The sequence below is a fragment of the Erythrolamprus reginae genome, chromosome 1, assembly GCF_031021105.1.
Source record: "Erythrolamprus reginae isolate rEryReg1 chromosome 1, rEryReg1.hap1, whole genome shotgun sequence".
Taxonomy (NCBI): Eukaryota; Metazoa; Chordata; class Lepidosauria; order Squamata; family Dipsadidae; genus Erythrolamprus; species Erythrolamprus reginae.
In genome coordinates, this window is record NC_091950.1 from 108,753,781 (window position 1) to 108,775,593 (window position 21,813).

General features: G+C 41.9%; 1 protein-coding gene across 1 annotated transcript; it reads right to left on the reverse strand.

The window, feature by feature from the left end:
* Positions 1-11,104: 11,104 nt before the first annotated feature.
* Positions 11,105-21,337, reverse strand: DBX1 (developing brain homeobox 1). Its single transcript, XM_070761803.1, has 4 exons — positions 20,909-21,337; positions 20,282-20,383; positions 17,532-17,731; positions 11,105-12,492 (listed from the first exon to the last, which is right to left on the reverse strand). Exons 1-4 carry the CDS (start codon positions 21,273-21,275, stop codon positions 12,112-12,114), a joined length of 1,050 nt encoding a protein of 349 aa, XP_070617904.1. The 5' UTR covers positions 21,276-21,337; the 3' UTR covers positions 11,105-12,111.
* Positions 21,338-21,813: the final 476 nt, after the last annotated feature.

Below are 21,813 nucleotides of genomic sequence, written 5' to 3' on the forward strand. Positions count from 1 at the left end.
ACCAGGGACCGGCTTTAAGCGATCAAGAGAGGAATGGGTGAATGAATGGACGGAGGGTGGGAAGGAAGGAAGGAAAGGGACAGGAACAGAGGAAGGAAGCAAGGAAACTTATGAAAGGGGAGAGTAAGAGAGGAATGAGTGAAGGGAGGGAGGGAGGGAAGAAGGTGGGAAGCAGAAAGAAAAGAAGAAATAGAGGAAGGGAAGGTAAAAGAGAAAGAAAAAGAGCAAGAAAGAAAGAAAGAAAGAAAGAAAGAAAGAAAGGGGGAAGGGACAGGAACAGAGGAAGGAAGCAAGGAAACTTATGAAAGGGGAGAGTAAGAGAGGAATGAGTGAAAGGAGGGAGGGAGGGAAGAAGGTGGGAAGGAGAAAGAAAAGAAGAAATAGAGGAAGGGAAGGTAAAAGAGAGAAAGAAAAAGAGCAAGAAAGAAAGCTGCAAGCACCCCCCCCGAGCCCCCCAGGCCGGCTGCAACCTTTTAAAACACGCGCGCCGCTTCGCAGCTGTCTCCTGAAGCCGAACGCGGAAGTTAGCGTTTGGCTTCAGGAGACAGCTCCTTGGCGCTTGTATCTCGAATTTGGGCTTGTAAGTAGAACAAAAATATCTCTCCCCTCCCAGCTCTTATCTCGAGTTGCTCTTAAGTAGAGCAGCTCTTATGTCGGGGTTCCACTGTACTGCCCCAACAATCTAGGTCCTCATTGTACCCACCTCAGTAGCCTGCAATGCTGCACTCTAACCACTGCACCACCCTGACTCTTAAAAAATGATTTGGGCTATTTATTTGTTTATGATAAATAAACAATTTTGTATCCAATTCTGGATGGGTAATGGCAGAATATGGAGGCATAGGCCAATACAAGTCAAAACGTAGACAGCTCAGATTCTAAGCATAATAAAAGAGTTAGATACACTTCATAGTCCTTAGCTAGGACCTGGTCCTGAACCACCAGTCAGCTCTTAATAATAAGCCTCACAATTGGCTCACATTTTTTAAAAGGAAGAGTGGGGGGAAAGGCTGGCTCATTCCTGGCTCCTTTCCAGTATAGATTGGGACTATATTGACATGTCCCCGTCCTTGGGGATCTGGAGAGAGGCTTCAGTAAAAGTGTATAAAGGGGCCACACTGAGACCCATTAATCAGTTCTTTGTCTAAGAGCTCATCTGGATTGACATCTCCCTTAGTCGCTTCACTCTTTTTCAGGACAAGTTTATAGATCTTAACAAGGGCCCCAGGTGGCTTGGCTGTGGGCTAAGGACAATCCATGAACATTCGAATCACTTTGATCATAACTGAATAGCACACAGATCTCACGAAGAATCAGACTAGCTGACCAGCAGAATATGTTGGAAAGAAATCAGCTACCAGATGCCAAAATGCTGAAGAATTCTTATTTCTGATCGTTATAATCATTCTGCTGCAGTTATTCAAATAAGCAGCCATGTTTTTTTCTTATTTGGATAAGACTTTTTCAAGACAAACACTAGGCCCCACAGATGGTGGCCATTATTAGCTCTATAGGCCATGAACATTTCTATTGGCTTCATGTTACCTATATCCAAGGGTGAGTTCTAACTTACCTCGCTGCTGGTTCGCTTCTTCCCACACCGCATGGGCACATGTGCTTATACGCAGGTGCACAGTGCTGAAAACTCAGCTTCTGTGCATGTGCAGAAGCAAAAAAAAAGCTCATGCACATAAGCAAAAAACAAAATGGCGCGGCCAAGAGAGCCAGTTTGGGGGGGTGTCCAGCCGGCCATTGCTGCCAGTTTAGCAAGTGGGGAGAAATTCCTGCTACCGGTTCTATGGAACCAGTTTGAACTGCCTATATCACATTCCAAATCAAACCAGGATTTGGAGTTGGATTCATAAGTCTTGGTGGATACATTAGCTTACAACAAGTGCAATACATGTATAAACTAGCTGTACATCCTGAAATTATCTGCTTTCTTACACAACAAGGTCAAAGGGCTCTATGACTCTGAGGAAGGCAGGATCGTAGCTTCTTAATACCAAACATATTTTAATATCATCATGAAAAACGTGATGAATAGTTGGACACTGTCATCATTGCAATTGAGTGCCGTTGTGCCAATTCCAAGTACAGCCAAGACGTTTGGCAGTATAATAGTCATCTACAAGAAAGATTGACTGATCTTGGGCTAGGTGCCTCCTGACTCAGAACAGCTTGCACAACCCAGCTTGGCAACCCAGAACAGCAAGATAAAAATGCAGTACAAATAGTGGGATTCAGCAGCTCAATATAAAAATGCATACAAAAACAAGGGGTTCCATCCACTCTAACCCAAAGTCTGATCTTCAAGGCTATCTGGAATTTCATCAGGCTGGAAGCCCTAGAGGTCTCAGAAGGGATCTCATTTCAGAAAAACAGTGCCATGGCAGAAAAGCACATGTCCTGCATGCCGATAGAAGGTATTGCTAGACCATTTCCCACAAAACTTGGGTGGGTGTGGCCAACTCAATGTCACTCCCACCGAGTCACATGGCACACACACCTAGCTATGCCTACTCACATTTTTGTTGCTCTGTTTTCTTTTCTTTGAGAAAAATATCTCTCTCTCTCTCTCTTTCCCACCTCTCTTTCTCTCTCCATTTCTCTTTCTCATCTATCTTTCTCTCCCTCTCATCTCCCTCTATCTGTCTCTCTCCCTCTCCCTCTCTTATCTGTCTCCCACCTCTCTCTTTCTTCTCTTCCTACCCTTCTCTCTGTGTGTGCTGAGGAATAATCACCCCCTGGCTTTTCTTCCCCCTCTCATGACTCCCTGGCTGGCTGTAGTGCACATGGGAAGACCCTCCCCAAGCAAGCGCCAAAGCACAGCAAAGGCAAGCTCAGAGGGCTAGCAGCTGCTTGCGTAAGGAGGGTTTTTGGAGCCAGTTTATCTCCTACCCTAAGGATCCAGCCATTGCCTTGCCATGTCCCATGCCATCCTCCCTTGCCGCAGTTCTTTGACTAAGCAGGGAGGTGTGACTCTAGCCCAAAATGGCAGGAAACAAAGGCTCCCTAATGCAGAAATGTGGCATGAAAACAGCTACAAGGCCGCTTCTCTCCTGCCCTAAGGATCTGGCCATTGCCTTGCCATGCCCCCCCCCATGAGATGAGGAGGGGGAGGAGAGTCACTGGAGCAAAGGCAGCCTTCACTTCCTGCCTCTTTGTCCTGGAGTTTACGCCCACCCCACTTGGCCGAACAGCTGCAGAGGGAGAACACGGCAAGGCAATGGCCAGATCCTTAGGGCAGGAGAGAAGCCCTGTCCAAAGACCCTCCCTAAGCTAGTAGCAGACCACCCTTTGAGCTCACCTTTGCACCCTTTGACTCTCACTTGATGGTCTCCCTGAGCATGTGCACCCTCCTGGCCCTGCCACAGTCAGTCAGGGAGTCGCAAGAGGGAGAGGAGGATTGGCCAAAGGAAAGCCTTCACCAGGGGTGGCTGTGTTCCTTAACCAACACCAGAGAATCAGCCCTGGCTGCTTTTCCATCCCCGCTGTCATCCTTACCTTCTCAGGCCAGATGAGGGAGGGGAGGGCAAGGCCAGCCAGTGGTGGAAAAGGGAGCCATTTCAGGGGCGCATGTGGCTCCGGAGCTGTGGGTTGCCTATCCCTGTGCTAGACCATGGTTTCAGATAGACCAATCTGTCAGCTCATAATGGCCCAACAGACACCCATGGGAAGTGGGTAGTCAGTTAGGTAACCAGGCCTTGTGGTAATAATCGGCACCTTGAAACAAACTGATAGCCAATGTAGCTTGTGGAGCAGGGATGTCACATGGGCATTTGAAGGCATGCTCATCACTGCCCATACCATCTCGTGCATGTGAATGTCCCCCTCTTGAGATTTTGCTTCTGCGCATGCGCACGAAGAAAAAATATGAAAAATTGTAGAAGCAGCACTCATAGGACTGGCACTGGAGTGGTCATGTGCAAAATGAACAATCTGGCAGTCGCTACCAGTGCACAGTCGCCTACCGCACCGGAAGCAACCCATCTCTGATGTGGATACAGGTTCACTTGTGTATACAGCAGGCAAGTGACCACGCACATCAAGCTCTATTTATACAAGTGGTGGGCCCAAGGGGCCCGATGTTTGTTCAGATAGAGATGCACATTCACACCTAACACTCATGCATAAAGTAATAATAATAATAATAATAATAATAGTAGTAGTAGTAGTAGTTGTTGTTATTATTATTATTATTATTATTATTATTATTATTATTATTATTATTAATTAGATTTGTATTCCGCCCCTCTCTGAGAACTCGGGGCGGCTCACAACAATAATAAACAAGGTACAAATCCAATATTTAAAAACACAATTAAAAAAACCCTTATAATAGAATAATATTCCCCTTCCCCCCCCTTCAATCTTGAAAGCTGGAAAGATTGGAGTCATCCAATTTAAGGAATACTCTCTGGAAGCCTATTTAGGGTTAAGTTAGGAGAGCTTAAGCCAATGATGGTGAACCTTTTTTCCTCGGGTTCCTGGGGAGGGCGAAAACAGCTTCCCTCATACCACAAAGGCCCTCTGGAGGCCAGAAACGGCCTGTTTCCCAACTTCTGGTGGGCCCAGTAGACTCGTGTTTCTCCCTCCCCATGCTCCAAAGACTTCCCTGGAGCTGGGGGAGGGTGAAAACATCCTCCCCACCCCCACAGAGGTTTTCTGGAAGCCAAAAACACCCTTCTAGAGTCTCTGTGTGAGCCAAAACTCAGCTGGCTAGCACACACATGTACGTTGGAGCTGAGTTAGGGCAACAGCTCGCATGCCAGCAGATATGACTCCGTTTTCCACCTGTGGCACCCATCACTGCCTTAAGCTATGTTTGGTGTGCAAATCTAATTTCTAACCACTGCATCTTAGACATAATTAGAAATTTTGCTGGTTTGGTTAACATACACAACTCCCTGAAAGGGAACTAATTGTCAGAGAGTGAGGATGCAAATCTTCCATTTTCCACAATTCAGGCCATTTTAAAGACTGTGCTTATCATTTAGAGAAGGAATAAACTATGGCAGCCCGTGGGCTGAATGCATCAAGTGCAGTCCATGCCCACCACAGCTCTGTGAAGGGGGGGAAATGTCATGACACCAACACGACACCACAAGTTTGACACCTGTGAACTATATAGTTATACTTTGAATATAAGTCCTTGCATTTCCTTGAACTTCAGTTCTTCAGATGAGTAGATCCAGGTTTTTGGAGGTTTTTTTCATAGCTGGCTTATTTGGAAGTGATTGTGTAAGTTAAACAGAATATCAGTATAAAAACAAGTCAACACAACAGGAAAATTACTAATGTTGACTGTAGCAAAGGACCAATTCTTTTATATTTTACAAGTCATTCACAGAATTTTCAACAAGGAGGTGGAAGCTACCACCAGATGGCAGCAAACACAAGTGAATTGCAATTCCTGTGACCATACTATTCTGAGGATCTACATCTGATCAAATGTATAGTTTTTAAAAAATATTTCCAACTCTGTATTCCTGTTTTTAAAGATTGGTATGGAATGATGTGGTCAAGGTAAGTATTTCTTCATAAGTCACTTCTCAGAATATTTATTTGATGTTCTTTGGAAGGAGGGTGACCTCAAGTCTGTGTCAATTCTTAGATTCTACTGCAGAGGGTTTTTTGGAAAGTTTTTTCAGAAGCAGTTTTTTCTTTTTCTTTTTTATTGTTATGGCCTACCAAAAGGCCTCCAAAAAGATGCAGCTTGTTATTGCCTGCTTCTTTGGGCTGAGAGAGAGTGGCTGGCCCAAAATCACAAGCAAATACTCTATGAGGAAGGTAAGGGTTGAATCATATTGTTATAAGCTACTGGCTTATTAGCTACTAGCTTATCCATGGTGACAGGAAGAGTATATGGCCATTATTTAATGGGCATTAAAAATACTCTGCTAGCTACATTCGGTTGTCCAGACTCCACCCCAGCGTTCCCTGTAAGATGCGCCCGTGCGCACGCGCGCGCCCCAAAATACCCCCGCGTGCACCCTTTTCCATGGGCGCGTGCTCCCCATCCCCCTGCCAGCCCGCGGGGGGCGGGGGTGGGGAGATGCCGGCAGTAGGAGGAAAGGGAGCCGCTGCCGCCCCTGCCTCCCCACGGTGCCTCCGGCCCCCTCGTGCCCTTGGCCTCTCGGCCCTGCCCCCTGCCTGCCCGATCCACCCCCTCTCCTCCTCCTCCGCCTCCTGCCTTGGGGCGCGACTTCTTCCGCGGTGGTGGCGGGCGGCTGCGTCTTCTCAGGACGAAAGCGCTCCCAGCCAGGGGGCTGCGAGAGAGGGCTTTCTCATTGCACTTCGGAAATGCCTGCCCCGCCCCTCTCGCAGCCCCTTCACTGGGAGCGCTTTCATCCCGGACCTTTCAGCAAGGGGGCTGCAGTAGAGGCAGGGCAGGTGTTCCCGAAGCGCTTGGAGAAAGCGCTCTCGCAGCCCCCTCGCTGACAGAGAAAGAGGGAAAGAGAAAGTAAGTGAGAAAGAGAGAGAGAGAGAAAGGGGGGAGAGATAGCAAGAGAGAGAAGAGAAAGAAAGCAAGAAAGATAGAAAGAAAGAGTGAGAGAGAGAGAAAGCAAGACAGAGAGAGAGAGCAAGACAGGGACAGAGAAAGAGAGAGAAATGACTTGATTTAAAGCATATGGTAAAAAGCACCCAAATAATAACAGAGAAAAAAAACTCCAGCCGTTTGTGTGTGTGTGTGTGTGAACTCTTGAACCATTTCCAATAGCTCACCTGTTATTGGAAATGGTTCAAGAGTTCACACACACACACACACAAGGGGGGAGGAGACAGGGATGGAAAAAGAGGAGAATATAGTAATAATAGTAATAGATTTTGGTTTTGTTTTATTATTAATTTCTTTTAATAAAAAAAGAAGGGATTTTTTTTCTTATTTATTTATTTATTTATTTATTTATTTATTTATTTATTTATTTATTTATTTATTTATTTATTTATTTATTTATTTATTTATTTATTTATTTATTTATTTATTTATTTATACTTCTTTGCTGCCCAGTCCCAAAGGGACTGCCGCTCAGACACTATACTTTTCCGCCCACAGCAAAAAAAAATTAGAGGGAACATTGCTCCACCCCACAAATTATTATGGAGTCGTTAAATGATGATGATATAGCTTATTCATCTCAAATGATGTGATTCTGGGCCAAAGGCAAACAGTCCATTAAAAACAATTTGAAAAAGAATACAAAAAGTACAAAGGTTAATATCATGGAAAGGCTGAAAAAAAAGAGCATCAGATTATGAAGAATTGGGCTACCTAATTAGATTTCCATCTCCTTGGGACCCCCAGGTCTGATGAAACAACCAGATTTTAAAGTGCTTAAAATATTAATACCACTCTATAAAGCTTTAGTTAGATCACACCTGGAATACTGCATCCAGTTTTGGTCACCACACTACAAAAAAGACATTGAAACCTTAGAGAAAGTGCAGAGGAGAGCAACCAGAATGATTAGGAGACTGGAGACTATAACATAACCACCTTCTGCCTCATGAGTGCCAGCGACCAGACAGATCCCACAGTCGGCCTTTTCCAGGTTTTGTCAACCAGACAATGTCACTTGGCGGGGCCTAGGGAAAGAGCCTTCTCTGTGGGGTCCAGGCCCTCTGAAATCAGCTTCCCCCAGAGATTCGTACTGCCCCCACCCTTCTTGCCTTCCATAAGAACTTGAAGACCCATCTATGCCACCAGGGTTGGGGGTCACTGGACCCTAGCTTCTGGCCGATGAGTGCAATGTATGCTTGTTGTTGAATGTGAATGAATGATTTTTAATGTTTAAGGGGTTTTAGAGTAGTTAATATCATAATACAGTGGTACCTCGACATACGAGTCTAATTTGTTCCAGACCCGAGCTCGTATGTCGATCAACTCGCATCTCGAACAAATGCCTTTAGACTTTGTTTTTCGCGCCGAGATAATTGGAAGCAAGGAATTCTTGCGCCACCTAGTGGAAGCTTGGCTTGTATCCCGAATTTGAGCTTGGGTGTCGAACAGAAATTTTGCTCGCATCTCGGCTCGTAACTTGGAATACTCGCATGTGGAGCAGCTCGTATCTAGAGGTACTACTGTAATAAGAATTTTTGGAAGAGATACTGTTAATTTAGAATTTGAGAATATATCATCAGGCTGCCAATTATGAGTTGAGTTAGGACAAAAAACACTCAGGGAAAGGGAAAGAGGGTGGAAGAGGAAGTAGAAGGGGGAAGAAGAGAAGGAGTAGAGAGAGAGGGGGAATGAAGGAGTAAGAAGGTAGGAGGAGGAGATAGAGAGAGCAGGTGGGGAGTGCAAGGGAAAAAAGGGGGCAGACTGATGATTGTTGATGTAAGGGCTGAATAAGATACTGACTTTTGAACGATTGATAAAAATGTATAACTATATATTTTATTTTAATATTTTAAGGTATATGCATATTAATCTGTGCGTGATGTAGAGGAGAAAAAAATGGGAATAAACAACAACAATCATTTACTGATAAAGCATTACTATGTACAATTTTGTATGCAATACCTAAGTCTGACTGCAAGTGTTGTAATTCTAAACTATCCAAACTAAGAATGTCAACCTTAGTAGCTCAAAGTATTGCATTATGGATGGAAGAATGCCAGATTTTTCTTGTAAAGTGCTAGTGAACTCATTCAGTTTTTTAATGTTTGATATGTGGTAAGGATTCCAGAAAATTGAACAATATTCTAGGAGAATATTTATTTGTTTGTTTGTTTGTTTGTTTGTTTGTTTGTTTGTTTATTGATTTGATTTGATTTGATTTGATTTGATTTGATTTGATTTGTATGCTGCCCCTCTCCGCAGACTCGGGGCGGCTCACGAAATAGGAGGAGATATAGTCTCTTAGCTGACCTAGCCCCAGTATGAAGGTCAAAGCAGGCACTGTGGATCCAGAACCACACTGACGACCAATAGCAATAAGCACTTAGACTTCTATATACCGTTTCATAGTACTTTATAGCCCTCCCTAAGTGGTTTTCAGAGTCAGCGTATTTGCTTCAACAATATGGGTCCTCATTTTATCAGCCTTGGGAGGATAGAAGACTGAATCAACCATGAACTGATCAGGATTGAACTCCTGGTAGCGAGCAATCAGCTAGCCTGCAATACTGTGTTTCAATCGCTATGCCTCCATAGCTCTCTTGATGAAGCTTGTGAAGCAGGAGAATCATATGTATCATTTAAGATCACATTACCCCTGCCTGCACCAGCACATTCTGCACCAGCTGAAGCAAGTGGATACTCTTCAAGGGCAGGCCCATGTTTAGGAGATTACAATGATCCACTGTGAAGATGACCAAAGCATCAGTGACCATGAACAGGGCCTCCTGGTCCAGGAATGGGTACAAACAGTGCGCAACATGCAAAGGTTCTCCGAGCATCACCACTACCTGCTCTTTGAGCAGGATTCATAAATCTAGGAGGACCCAAAGTTATTTTCCAGATCTCTTTAGGACAGTGCCACCCCGTTCACTACCAAAGATGGCACTGTCTCAACATTGGAGGGCCTGCAAACCAAAGCCACCCGGTCTTGCCAGGGCTCAGTTGGCACATTGAAGTGCATTTTAATAAACCTCTCTGCATTCAAAATGCTTTTTAAAAAAAAGTAGATGTGAAAGGGGCAGGGAGAATGTATTAATCCTACTTATATGCCGCCCAATTCCCGAAGGACTCAAAAACTACCTCAAAACTGATTAAATCTCTGCCAGGTTTAAGACAAGCTTTTGGCTCCCAGTCACATATTCTGTCATGGGTTAGCAGTTTGCCCCAAATTTCCAAAGAAGTTATTTTAGGGTTGTGAAAGACTGCAGAGAAATGGGGATAAAACTTCATTGCACAAAGGAGTAAACAAAAGATTAAATAAAGGAGAAATTTCCCGACAGTGAGAACAATCAGTGGGATGGCTTGCCTTCAGAAGTTGTGGATGCTCCCTTACTGGAGGTTTTTAAGAAGAGATTGAACAGTCATTTGTTTGGAATGGTATAGGCTTCTCTCTATAGTCCAGGGGTTGGACTAAACGACCTACAAACAAAGGCCCTCTCCAACTCTGTAATTCTGCATTCTGCAAAGTTCACTTAGCTTTAGCCCACATTCCACCTATTTTTATTGCTTCCCAGATTTCCTGAGATTGTAATGTTAACAAAACCACCACCATAATTATATTGTATATACACACAGAGAAAGCAGCATCCGGGTAACCACAAAAGTGTGCAAGAATTTGAAAAGGCACAAATATATGAAGGCTACTGATTCCATATATTACTTCAAAGGAGGATCCCTGCTTTGGTTCACACGTCTGCTTTCAGCTGAAGTTTGGCTGAATTCCAACATTGCCTCCAAACTTTGCACAACCTTAGGTTTTAATCAGAAGACTGAGATCCAACTAGGATTTGATTGAATTAAAGACCTTTGACCCTGAAGTTTCTTTTGTTTCAGCATTGTAATTGACACTATCACGGAATAATGTTGACAGTATGGTTTATTCATTTGATTAATGTCTTCAGCTTATTTGCTTGGTCATAGGACAATGGTAGAAACTACTGTTTTGTAAAACCAGTCTAATAGTAAACTAATATTTGGCATTTCACAGTGTCACCAGCAATCTTCCTAACTGAGGCCCTCTTGCTAAAGCCTATTATCCCATGGGAAAGGATAGAAGTCCTCAAATAGGACAAGAGCAGACAATTATTTCACTTCTTAAATCTGTGGAATGGGATGTGTGCACATAAAAGGTAACAGAACCCTAGGAGTAACTACAGATAAACTACAAATAGTGGTATTTATAGACAGAATAATGTTATATGTTATTCTTCCTTCTACTGTCTTGAGAGTTTATTCCAAATTGAACAAAGTTGTCAATTCCAGCTGACACCCAATAATTGGTCAGTAAGTTTCCTATGCTTGTGGAAGTAAATTGGCATTGGAGACACACATAATAACTTTTACTGATTTGCAAAGTTTCAACACAGCAGACTTCAGTGGGTCATGTCTGGAAATACCTTACTGTAAATTCTTCATAAATAGGATATAAATGTTTTTTTAAAAACACCCCAATTCAATAAAAAACAATTCAGCCTTGCAGACTATTGAAAAGATTGTTTGCTTCATTTGTAAAATATACATATTTAAATCTGTACACAGTAAGAATAAAAAATAACATTTTATATAAGTTACATTGCTAAAATCTAAGCTCCCCTTAGGGTTTAAAAAAATTACAAAAACACACATATACAATCAATATCTTCCTTTCCCACCATGTACAATCAAATATACAAAGCTTTCTGCTTCATCTGTAAACTTACAATAGCCTTGGTATAAAATATCCCTACAAACATGAATATACAAAATAGTGTACAGTACATATCTGCTGTGCAAAGACAGCAACATTTGAATAAAAAAATCAAAGAGGCAAACCTATGTCCTTATGCTCACATATGCATGTTTAATAGGCACAAAGATGAAAGATAAAGACCTTGGGAAGAGAGGGGAAAGTTTGATGATGGCAATATCTGTGATATTTACAAATAAATGTTTATACTTGAAAAAAAAATCAAGGAAAATAGGGGGAAAGGGTTGGTGAGTGAGAGAGACCAAAACTATCTTCACATGAAAAGTATATTGTCAATCATTTATCCCTGGTGACGCAGCAGGTTGGCATGGTAGCCAACTCACCAAGTTAGTTTCACCACCTCTAGAAAGTGTGCGCACAAGCGCATGAGTACACATCCACACATTTCCTTACAAGGAAAATTGTTGATCAGCCCAATCCTTGAGTGAAATAGTAGTCTCTACTGTAATATGTAACAATTGAGGGTTTTTTTTCCTATTCTGTATCCACATCGACTTAAAAACAAATAGGTTTTTAAATAAGAATGCTGGCTGATCAGACAAAAGATTATAACAGCTAAGCCTTCACATCTTGGATAGATGTAGCCTATGGCATGCAGACGTTGTGTAGATGAAGGGTGAGTGTTGCATTTTCTGTCTGAAACACATGGGCATGGAAAGATATTACCTCTTCAATCAAATAGCCCTTAATTTATGTACAATCCCTCAATGTCCTCTTTTTTTACATAAGGAGAAGATATCTACGAAACTGTGATCTCTTCGTCTTCTTCTTCCTCCTCCTCCTCTTCTTCCGAGTCTGAAAAGTCTGATGGTTTACTGGGACTGCTGGAATGTGTGGGAGAGGGGAACATCTGGGAATCCATCCTGTCTCTCTGATGTGTGTGATCTGTGGACTGGTGGCAAACTAAAGAATGTCTTGGGCTTACTGGGTACAATGAGGGAACTGCTGCTGCTGCTTCCTCCTCTTCCTCTCCAATGCCCTTCTTGCCCACGTCACTGAGGTCTGGGTGAGGATTGAACTTTGTGGGTAAGGTCTGCTCCCGGCAGCCACCGGATGACAGGAGTTCTCTCTCTTTGGAGTTTCTCCATTTCATTCTTCTGTTTTGGAACCAGATCTTTACCTATAATTTTTAAATATACAAAAAAGTAGATCAAGATAACTATACATGTGACTTGAATCAACCTTAAAATACGTTTCTTAGGCTTAAACTTTTCAAAAACTGTGATTCTTCCCTTCTTTCAAAGATCCATATTATTATTATTATTATTATTATTATTATTATTATTATTATTATTATTATTATTATTGGGCCTGTTTTGCTTCCAGTAGAATCTGTCTCCTCTGACCAAAGAAGTGTGAGTGACAGGGAAGAGGGGAGTTTGGCAGACAGCCCTGGAAGAGATCAATCATCTGTATCATCCTTGGATTCTGAACAAGAATTAATGACACATCTACGCCTCTGTAGAGTGATGCATAGGAGACAACAACTGAAGGATTATTACAAGAGAAAATGAGGCCACCTGTGGTTGGGTGGGGCTGCTGTAATTAGTGCTACAGATAAAAGTGCAACCTGGGGTTTTAGCCTCATGGCAGTTTATCTGATTCATTGTTTCATCAAGATCGTGGTTTTTTGCTGTTCAGGATTGTGTGTGTGGACTCTCTGGACTTTAGAATTGGACTCAATTTCCCAGTTATTGGGTGAGCAATTGGATTGCAGTTAACCTGTGCCTTTTGTGTACCAGAAAATCCCTTTGACATTTAAAAAGGGAGCTGTTTCTGTTTTTCTGTTTATAAAAACTTTTGGGTTTCCCTTTTATCGTGTGGTGTGTGTCTTCCTGGACTAATTACCCTGTAATTACGGGCGGTTGAAACACGCCAGTAGAATTATTATTATTATTATTATTATTATTATTATTATTATTATTATATTTGTATGCCGCCCTTCTCCGAAAACTCGGGGCAGCTCACAGGATACAGTGTAAAAAACAAAGCGTATAAAACAAATCTAATACTGTACATTAAAAAACTACAGTCTGCGGAGAGGGGTGGCATACAAATCTGATTAAACTTAAACTTAAACTTAAACTACATATACAATAATGTAGTACAGAAAATTGATACAAATGAATGCATTCCTACCGGTTCTGTGGGTGGGGCTTGGTGGGCATGGCAGGGGAAGGATACTGCAAAATCCCCATTCCTTCCCCACTCCTGGGGGAAGGATATTGTAAAATTTCCATTCCCACCCCACTCTGGGGCCAGCCAGAGATGGTATTTGCCAGTTCTCTGAACTACTCAAAATTTCTGCAACCGGTTCTCCAGAACTTGCTGAATTTCACCCCTGATTTCATTATTTCAAAATACGCCAAAGATAATTTCATAATTTGGTCCAGTGGTTAAGGCACTAGACCAGAAATCAAGAGTCTGTGAGCTGGGCATGAGTGATGTTGAGGCAGCCATTTTTAGCCTAACTTATCTCAGAGGATTGTTTCATGAGGAAAACAGGAGGAGAAAAGAGTATTGGATATGTTCATCACTTTGAGGTATTTATAAAAATAATAAAAGCAGCATAAACAGATCTAATCTACAATAAAAAAAGTGCTGCAGAAATCTGTAGGATTCCTCCAGAATCTTCAGAGTGATCTAAAAATTCTCATCTTATTGTTAAATATAAGATTTTTGTACTATAGATTTTTAATGACACTCTGCAACCGGCCTGACCATTATTTGGCTCTCCAGTCATGTAGCTTTGCTAAAGGTGGCAGCAACTTGAAATGTAACAAAATATAGTTTCTCTTTTTTTCAGTTTAAAAACATATCAATTATAAGAAAATAATAAGTGAAGGAAAGTTATAAAAATGTAGATAAATATAATGGGCAGAATAAATATATATATTCATTCTACCGATTATTATTATTTATTATTATTATTATTTATTGGATTTGTATGCCGCCCCTCTCTGCAGACTCGGGGCGGCTAACAACAGCAGTAAAACAGTACAACAAAATCCAATACTAAAAAAACAGTTAAAAACCCATTATATAAAAACCAGTCATACATACAAACATACCATACATAAAATTGTGAAGGCCTAGGGGGAAAGTGTATCTTAGTCCCCCCGTGCCTGGTGGCAGAGGTGGGTTTTAAGAAGCTTACGAAAGGCAAGGAGGGTGGGGGCAATTCTAATTTCTTGGGGGGAGTTGGTTCCAGAGGGTTGGGGCCGCCACAGAGAAGACTCTTCCTTTGGGTCCCGCCAAGCGACATTGTTTGGTTGACGGGACCCGGAGAAGACCCACTCTGTGGGACCTAACTGGTCGCTGGGATTCGTGCGGCAGAAGGCAGTCCCTGAGATATTCTGGCCCGGTTATATATATATTAGAATAAGTACACTTATTTTTAAGGAGAAATGTTTAAAAATCCATATTCAAATACATTTGAAAAGATTAAAATAATTTATTGTAAGAAATAGATTGTTAACAAAACTAAAAATGGAGATGAAAATTGAAGAGAATAATTCTCCACACTTATATAAAAATGTAAACTAAAGACAAGAAACTTATGTAGACTGAGAGCATATGCACCAAGACAAATTCTGTGTGTGTCCAATCACACGGCCAATTAAAAATTCTATTCTATTCTATTCCATTCCATTCCATTCTATTCTATCTGATTAATAGATTACAAAAGGAAGCATGGCAATTTTTCTGATTTCCTCAAACAATTAATTGCCTAACTAATTCAATGTACTTTCTCATCAGAGCTGACAAAGTAGTCTAATTTGATTGTAATACATCAAATAAAATACGAGACTACTTTAATTTATATGCTATAATTTTAGACTAATACAGGAATTATTTTATGATCATGTCTTAATGACTTGCTGATACAGATTTAAATTGAATTTCATGCCATAAAAAGATCCAGGATGATTCATGAAATACTTGTTCCATATCTTTTCCTCACATTGCTTTTGTTTGCAGGAGACTTTCTTGAAGTTATCATAATATTGAAGAAGTTCCTTGGATTTTAAACCAATTTGAAGTAATTATTTGTCTGTTCTTTTCATAAGCAGAGAGAATTTACCCACAGCTCTTCCACATTTACGGAAATATTTTCTTCACAGATTTTTTCCCCTCCAGATTTATTTACTGCCTTATTTTTAATATTTTGAACATTAGCTGGGCTGAATTCTCAACTTTGTATGAAGATGAGGAACAATCTGAGCTGGTGACTTGATGCCCAGTAGATATTTTGGGTTATAGTTTCCATAATCGTGACTTGATGCCCTGTAAATATTTTGGACTTGTTCCATAATCCTAAATCGTCATCTACAAACAATATTCATTGGTACTATTCAGTTAACAACTGTTGTCGATTAAAACTGGATGTTAGAACATTCTTTAGTTGAAATAGTCCCGTTTAATTCTGCTTTTATTTTTATCTCTGTAATTCCAGTATTCTTTTTCAAACCCACTTTTTTCAGATAAGGGTATGGAATGTTGTGAATCTTAATTCACAAGATCTCAGGTTCATGGCCTTTTTTTAACCCACTAATTCATATTACAGTTCACCTTAGGGATCAGGCCCACTTATAATGATCCCATTGATTTTCTACAATAAGAAAGCAAGACCCACATCTCTATCCCCATCTAGGGTGGAAGTCTGAGTGGAAAGAGAGAGGGCAAGCATCTTTTCGGTAGCTCAACTCTTTTAAAAACTATTTATTTAATTAGATAAATATTCTCACCCTAAATTCTCTGCTGACCTCATATGAAAAATTTGATCATGCTAACCTTGCTTAAGGATTTTATGGGATTATATAAATAAATTCTCTGCTATCCTCATTTGAAAATTTGGGATCATGCTAACCTGTTAAAGGATTTTATGGGAATGTATGTATGTATGTATGTATGAATGCATGTATACATACAAACACAAACATACACATACACAAACACACACACACACACACACACATATATATATATATGTGTCACGTTTTTGCTGAATTTGAAAATTAATTTATATAAATGAATTATATAATATTGTATGCCGCCCCAAGTCTACGGAGAGGGGCGGCATACAAATTAAATAAATAAATAAATAGATAGATAGATAGATAGATAGATAAATAAATATAATAAATATAATAAATAAATATAAAAAATAATATAAAAAATATAAATTAATATATATAAAGGAAGAGGCAACATTGCGATCTCCAGAACATTTAAAATTAGTTAAAAACTGCTAAAATTAACTAAGCTTTCAGTAATCCTCTACTAACGTCATTAGAGTCAAACACTCTGAAGACGTTAGTAGAGGACTAACAAAAGCTTAGTTAATTTTAGTAGTTTTTAATAAATTTTAAACGTTCCAGAGAACGCAATGGCTGATGCCTCGTCATTTATAAATACACCGGGACAATTCTTTATTTATATGAAATACCATCAATTTTTTGCTTTAAGCCTTTTCAGTATGCTATGGGCATGCTGCACTTGTATTGGTTAGTATTCCACTGGATGCTTTATTTTACATTAATTTCAAATGGCAAACTTTCAAGAAGAGACTGGACCGCCAACTGTCAGAAGTGGTATAAGGTTTCTTGCTTGGGTGGGGCGGAGTGGGGGGGGGTTAGACTAGATGACCTACAAGGTCCTTCCAACTTTGTTAATCTGTATCAGCATCCCCTTAGAATTGTTGCTCCATTCACTCATTTCTGGTTTCACACAACACATTGAATAATAAACTAATCTCATCAGCCAGATTTCCACCTTACTCAAAGGCCAAATGTGATTGGATAATTTGTTGCTTATTGTAATTGGATGGTTTAGGTCCATGGAGAGGGGCAGCATATAAGTACAAACGAATAAATAAATAAATAAATAAATAAATAAATAAATAAATAAATAAATAAATAAATAAATAAATAAATAAATAAATAAATAAATAAATAAATAAATAAATAAATAAATAAATAAATAAATAAATAATAAATAAATAAATAAATAAATAAATAAAAAGTAAATGAATGAATGAATGAATGAATGAATGAATGAATAAATAAATAAATAAATAAATAAATAAAGGAAAAACTCACAAACTGCCTATAGATTATTAACCAGTTCATATGACTGGATAGTGGGATAAAGAATTACCTGGGAATCTTTCAGGCCCAGCTTAGCTGCCAGTTTTTTCCTATCTGGTTTGCTGATGTATTTCTGTTTCTGAAACATTTTCTCCAGGGCTTTTCGTTGTACATCTGAGAAAACTGCCCTACGCAGCATCCCTCGGCGAGGTTTCCCTCGAGCAGCCAGGGGCCAAGAAAATGTCCCAGGGATAGGCACCACAGAGGAGGCTGTGAGAAAAAGAAGAAGAAGCATTATTCATAAAATCAGCTGGGGGGGAATGGAGTCAAGGATATCCCTGTTCCCAAAGAGAGCATCTATATTCTATTCAAATTAAGGACAAATTTCCCTGTGATTTGCATGCTTAAAGATATGGCCACTACCTTTAGTTTTCCCTTTTCTCTTATTATGGCTTCCTTCTCTTTTTTCTTTACACAGATTTATCTGGATCTAGCAGAGCAACAACTACTAATCTGAATTCATGAAACACACTTGCTCTTTCAGTAAATGTAACTTGATTCCTTTTAATAGACCATGTCAATGAATTTACAGCTAGCTTCCTTTGTTACCAAATCAAAAGATATAAGGACAGAAAAGAGCTAAAAAAAAAAGGGAGGGTATTTTGAAAAGTTACTTTTATTAGAAGATTTTTTTAGAAGCATACCACGCACATCATTACCCCCAAAATAAAATAACGGACTTCTTTTAAATCTAGAACAAAGCCTTCGTTTTTACAGAAAAGTTGTGGTCAATAGGTATTCATCCTCTTTTTTAAAAAAAATATGAATCTTTCCTCCCTCTTCCTTACAAAACTTGTAGAATTCATTCTGGAGACATGAAAAGTAACAGCTAATTAGCACACTGACTGGTTCCCAATGGGATTGGTATGATAAAAAGGGCAGAGTTTTGCCTTTAAGTGGAAAGAAAAACTCCCAAAGAGAAACAGAGATTCTAATGAAGCGTGAATAGTAATTGTGTAGTAATGAACTAACAGAAAAAGACTGAGGACAAGCAGCTAAAGCCATATATTATTTGAACAAAAGAGATTTACACTTTCAAACTAAACACAACTGCATGCCAAGCTGCTTGGGGAGAATACTGATGACACAGCCTTCTCTTTCCCCAAATCATTTTCATTAAATGAACACGAAAAGCTATATATAAAGCTCAAGTTGTTTTTGTTGAGCTATTCAAGGACTGGAGAAAGGAAGCACATTCTATTATCAAGAGAATGAATGGAAGAGCTCTTGGCTTTTGGAACAGAATATATGCAGTTGAAGCAATATTTATTAACTTCGTTATTTTTAGTCGTAATTTTACTTCATTCCAAAACTTAGCTCTGAAGTTTATTTGATTTAGCTATTTAGCTAGTTTGTTGTGAATATAGGATTTTCTGCAACTTTATGACCTCTGCTTGCAGGATTAAAGTATAATATGAAGCATATGAGAATCTAACCCTCCCTTTCTATTGCTCTCTTTATATGTGTGTCTCTAATTACAAATGAAGTTCCAAACTTGTACAAATGAATTACAAATGAAAACCCAAACAGTATAGAATTCTTCAGAAAGGACAATTATGTTTATGTATTGCTTCTGGGACATCTCTCTAGACATTTCTTTGAGATTTTCCAATCTTAAAAAAAATCCTTAGGAGTGATGGCAGGGGTCTTATTGGTGAATTCTTAATGACTTCCTTTTTGAATACTGGTTAGTTGCTTTGCTACAGTCTTAGCTGCTATATGTGTATTGCCTTTTCTTTTTAATGGAGAGAAATGAGTTGTATTGATCCAACAACATTAAGAATAAGGCAAATTGTTCAGTACTCAGCTGAAAGTATATAGATATGACTTGCTCTATTCCCTTTAGCCTTATTCTGCAGAGCCACAAACCCCTCCTCCATTCCAAGCCTTCTTTGATGTAACCACTCAGCCGAAGCAAACTTTTAGGAGAATAGAGGGTTGAAGAAGGTTGGCTTCGGCCACACCGAAGGGCCCAAACAAGGGATCTCCCCATGAGGTCTTGTGAAACCGTTGGCAAAGCGAATGACCCTTAATGAGAAATTAGCCCATGGCTGGTAAATGTCTATCAGCAGCGCGGCAAAGTCAGAGCCGGGTCTGTGTGTGGCTGCCCGGAGGGAGCTGACCAAATTGGTCATGGTGCTGAAACTTTTGTTGAGCACCGGGCGAAAAAAGCCGCGACTCTGTGGGAAAACTACCGCCCCGAAAGGAAGGCCGGCAGCAAGCTCAGTCAAAAATCAAGAGCCCACGCACTTGGACCGTGACCATCCCCGGCTAATTTTCAGTGCCTGGAAAAGCGCGCGGGGGGGGGGGGGGAGAATTGGAAAGGATAATGTCAGGCAGTCGCGGCTTGTGCTAAATAGGGCATCAAATTGGCGCGACTGATTCTTGAATGTTGTACCCCGTCCAACCTCTGAACCGGAGGCCCGTCCTCCCCTCCCCGCCTCCCCTCCCCATCCCTTCAAGGGAGAAAAGGAGGCGATTCTCAAGAAACGTTCACAACAAAGGGAATAGCTTCGGGGATGCCGTTAGGTCAATGTGGCAGAAATCCAGGAGGAGGTGGTGGTGGTGGTGATGGTTCAAACGCAGCAGGGTCAGCTTACACCAGGTTGAAGCCCAACTAGGAAGACCCACTTGCCATATACCGGTACAAACCTCTCTCCCCTTTCCCGCCCCCAAGGCTACTATATAGAGCAGCCGAAGAGAGCTGGGCAAGCAGGGATGGACAGTTGAAGAAGCCCCCTCTATCTCCCCGAAACCTACCTGGGAAATAAGACGACCTAAGAAAAGGTTGGAAGGAGCCTTCGAAGTAAGGGAAGGAGAAGGTCTTGACGGGGACGTTCTGGATCAGCGCCGGAGAACTCTCTGGGGAAAAGAAAAGGAGATTTTTTTTAACCAAGAGCGAAGCGAGAAGCCCACCTTTGTCTGCAGAACCGAGCGCAACACTTGAGCTCCAAACTCCTCTTCCGGTTCACCCATGGATTGGATCCCGTTTCTTTTACTGGTCAACCCAGCCGCTGCTCTGGCGGGAAACCAGGAGAGAAGCGATTCGGGCGGCTGGTTTTCGGGACCCGCGTTGGCAGATTTTGATCCGGCCCTGGATTCCCTTCCCCCAATATTCACCATGGGTCTCATTCATTTTGCGCGCCTTGTTCCCTTTGGAGGCGCCGGGATCTCTTTACGCATCCCAGTCTCCACCTGGTCGATGACGCGCCAGTCTGCGAGTCCCTCCTTCTACCTCCCTCTTGGAGGAGGCCTCTGATCTTCACCCTCCGGCTCCATTTACCACCCACCTGCTTTCTCCCTCCCTCCCTCCCTCCCCCACTTTCCCGACAATCTTTGCAAAGGGCGAAGGAAACACGGCTGGCCAGGCGGCCCCCGGACGCTTACCTGTCCGCGGAGGTGAAGCCAGGATGGCGTTGACTCCGAACTTCAGGAAAGCGGCGTCTCCCGCGTTTGAAGAGATGGACGATCGGGAGGAGCAGCCTGTTTTCGCGCCGGAGGGATCGGCGGTGGCCAGCTCGGCTGAGCTCGCGGCTTCGGTCCTGGCTGCGACTGGGGGAGACAAGCTGGGCGTCGGGCCGCTTCCTCGCGGTGGGTAACCTGCCGGCCGGCCGATCCTCAGGAGATCTTCCACCAAGAAGCCGGAGGGGCCGGATAAGGCGGATTGCAGCGTCTGAGGCAACGTGAGAGTCGGGGTCGGTCGCAATAGGCTCGGGTACACGGCGGGAGGCGCCAGCAGGCTTGGGAACATCATGGCCGGGGCAAGAGAGAGCGCCAAGAGCGGCAGACAGGCGAGCGAAGAGCGCTCAACGCCGAGGAAAGGGAGGGAAGAGCTCGCTTACGAATACTACTAGTAACGATCGTCTCACGGTGTTTGGGTTCTCTGTCCTCCCTCCTCCTTTTCTTCCTCCTCCTATCCCTGCCTTCCCGATGGCCACCCTCTTCGATAGAGACCCACCTCGCGAGTCGGCCGGGGGCTTCTCCTTGGCCCTTCCTCCGCCGCGGTGGGTTTTATAGCGGTCAGCGCCGCCGCGACGCTTTCAAAAAGTGACAGCTCGAACAATGGGGGTGCTCCACTCGAGTTTCATTCATCGGGCGGCTCGGGGCTCCCTCATTGGTCCGGGGGGTGCAATTTATGATTGGATTAGCCTTCATCAGCAACCCGCGCACAATGGGCCCGCGCCACAAAGAAGGTGCGGTCATCAGTTTTTGCATATTGACCGCCTGGTTTGGGAAAAGCTGTCGCTCCAAAGGGTGTTGATCCGAAGCCGCAGCGCGCGCGGACGCACCAC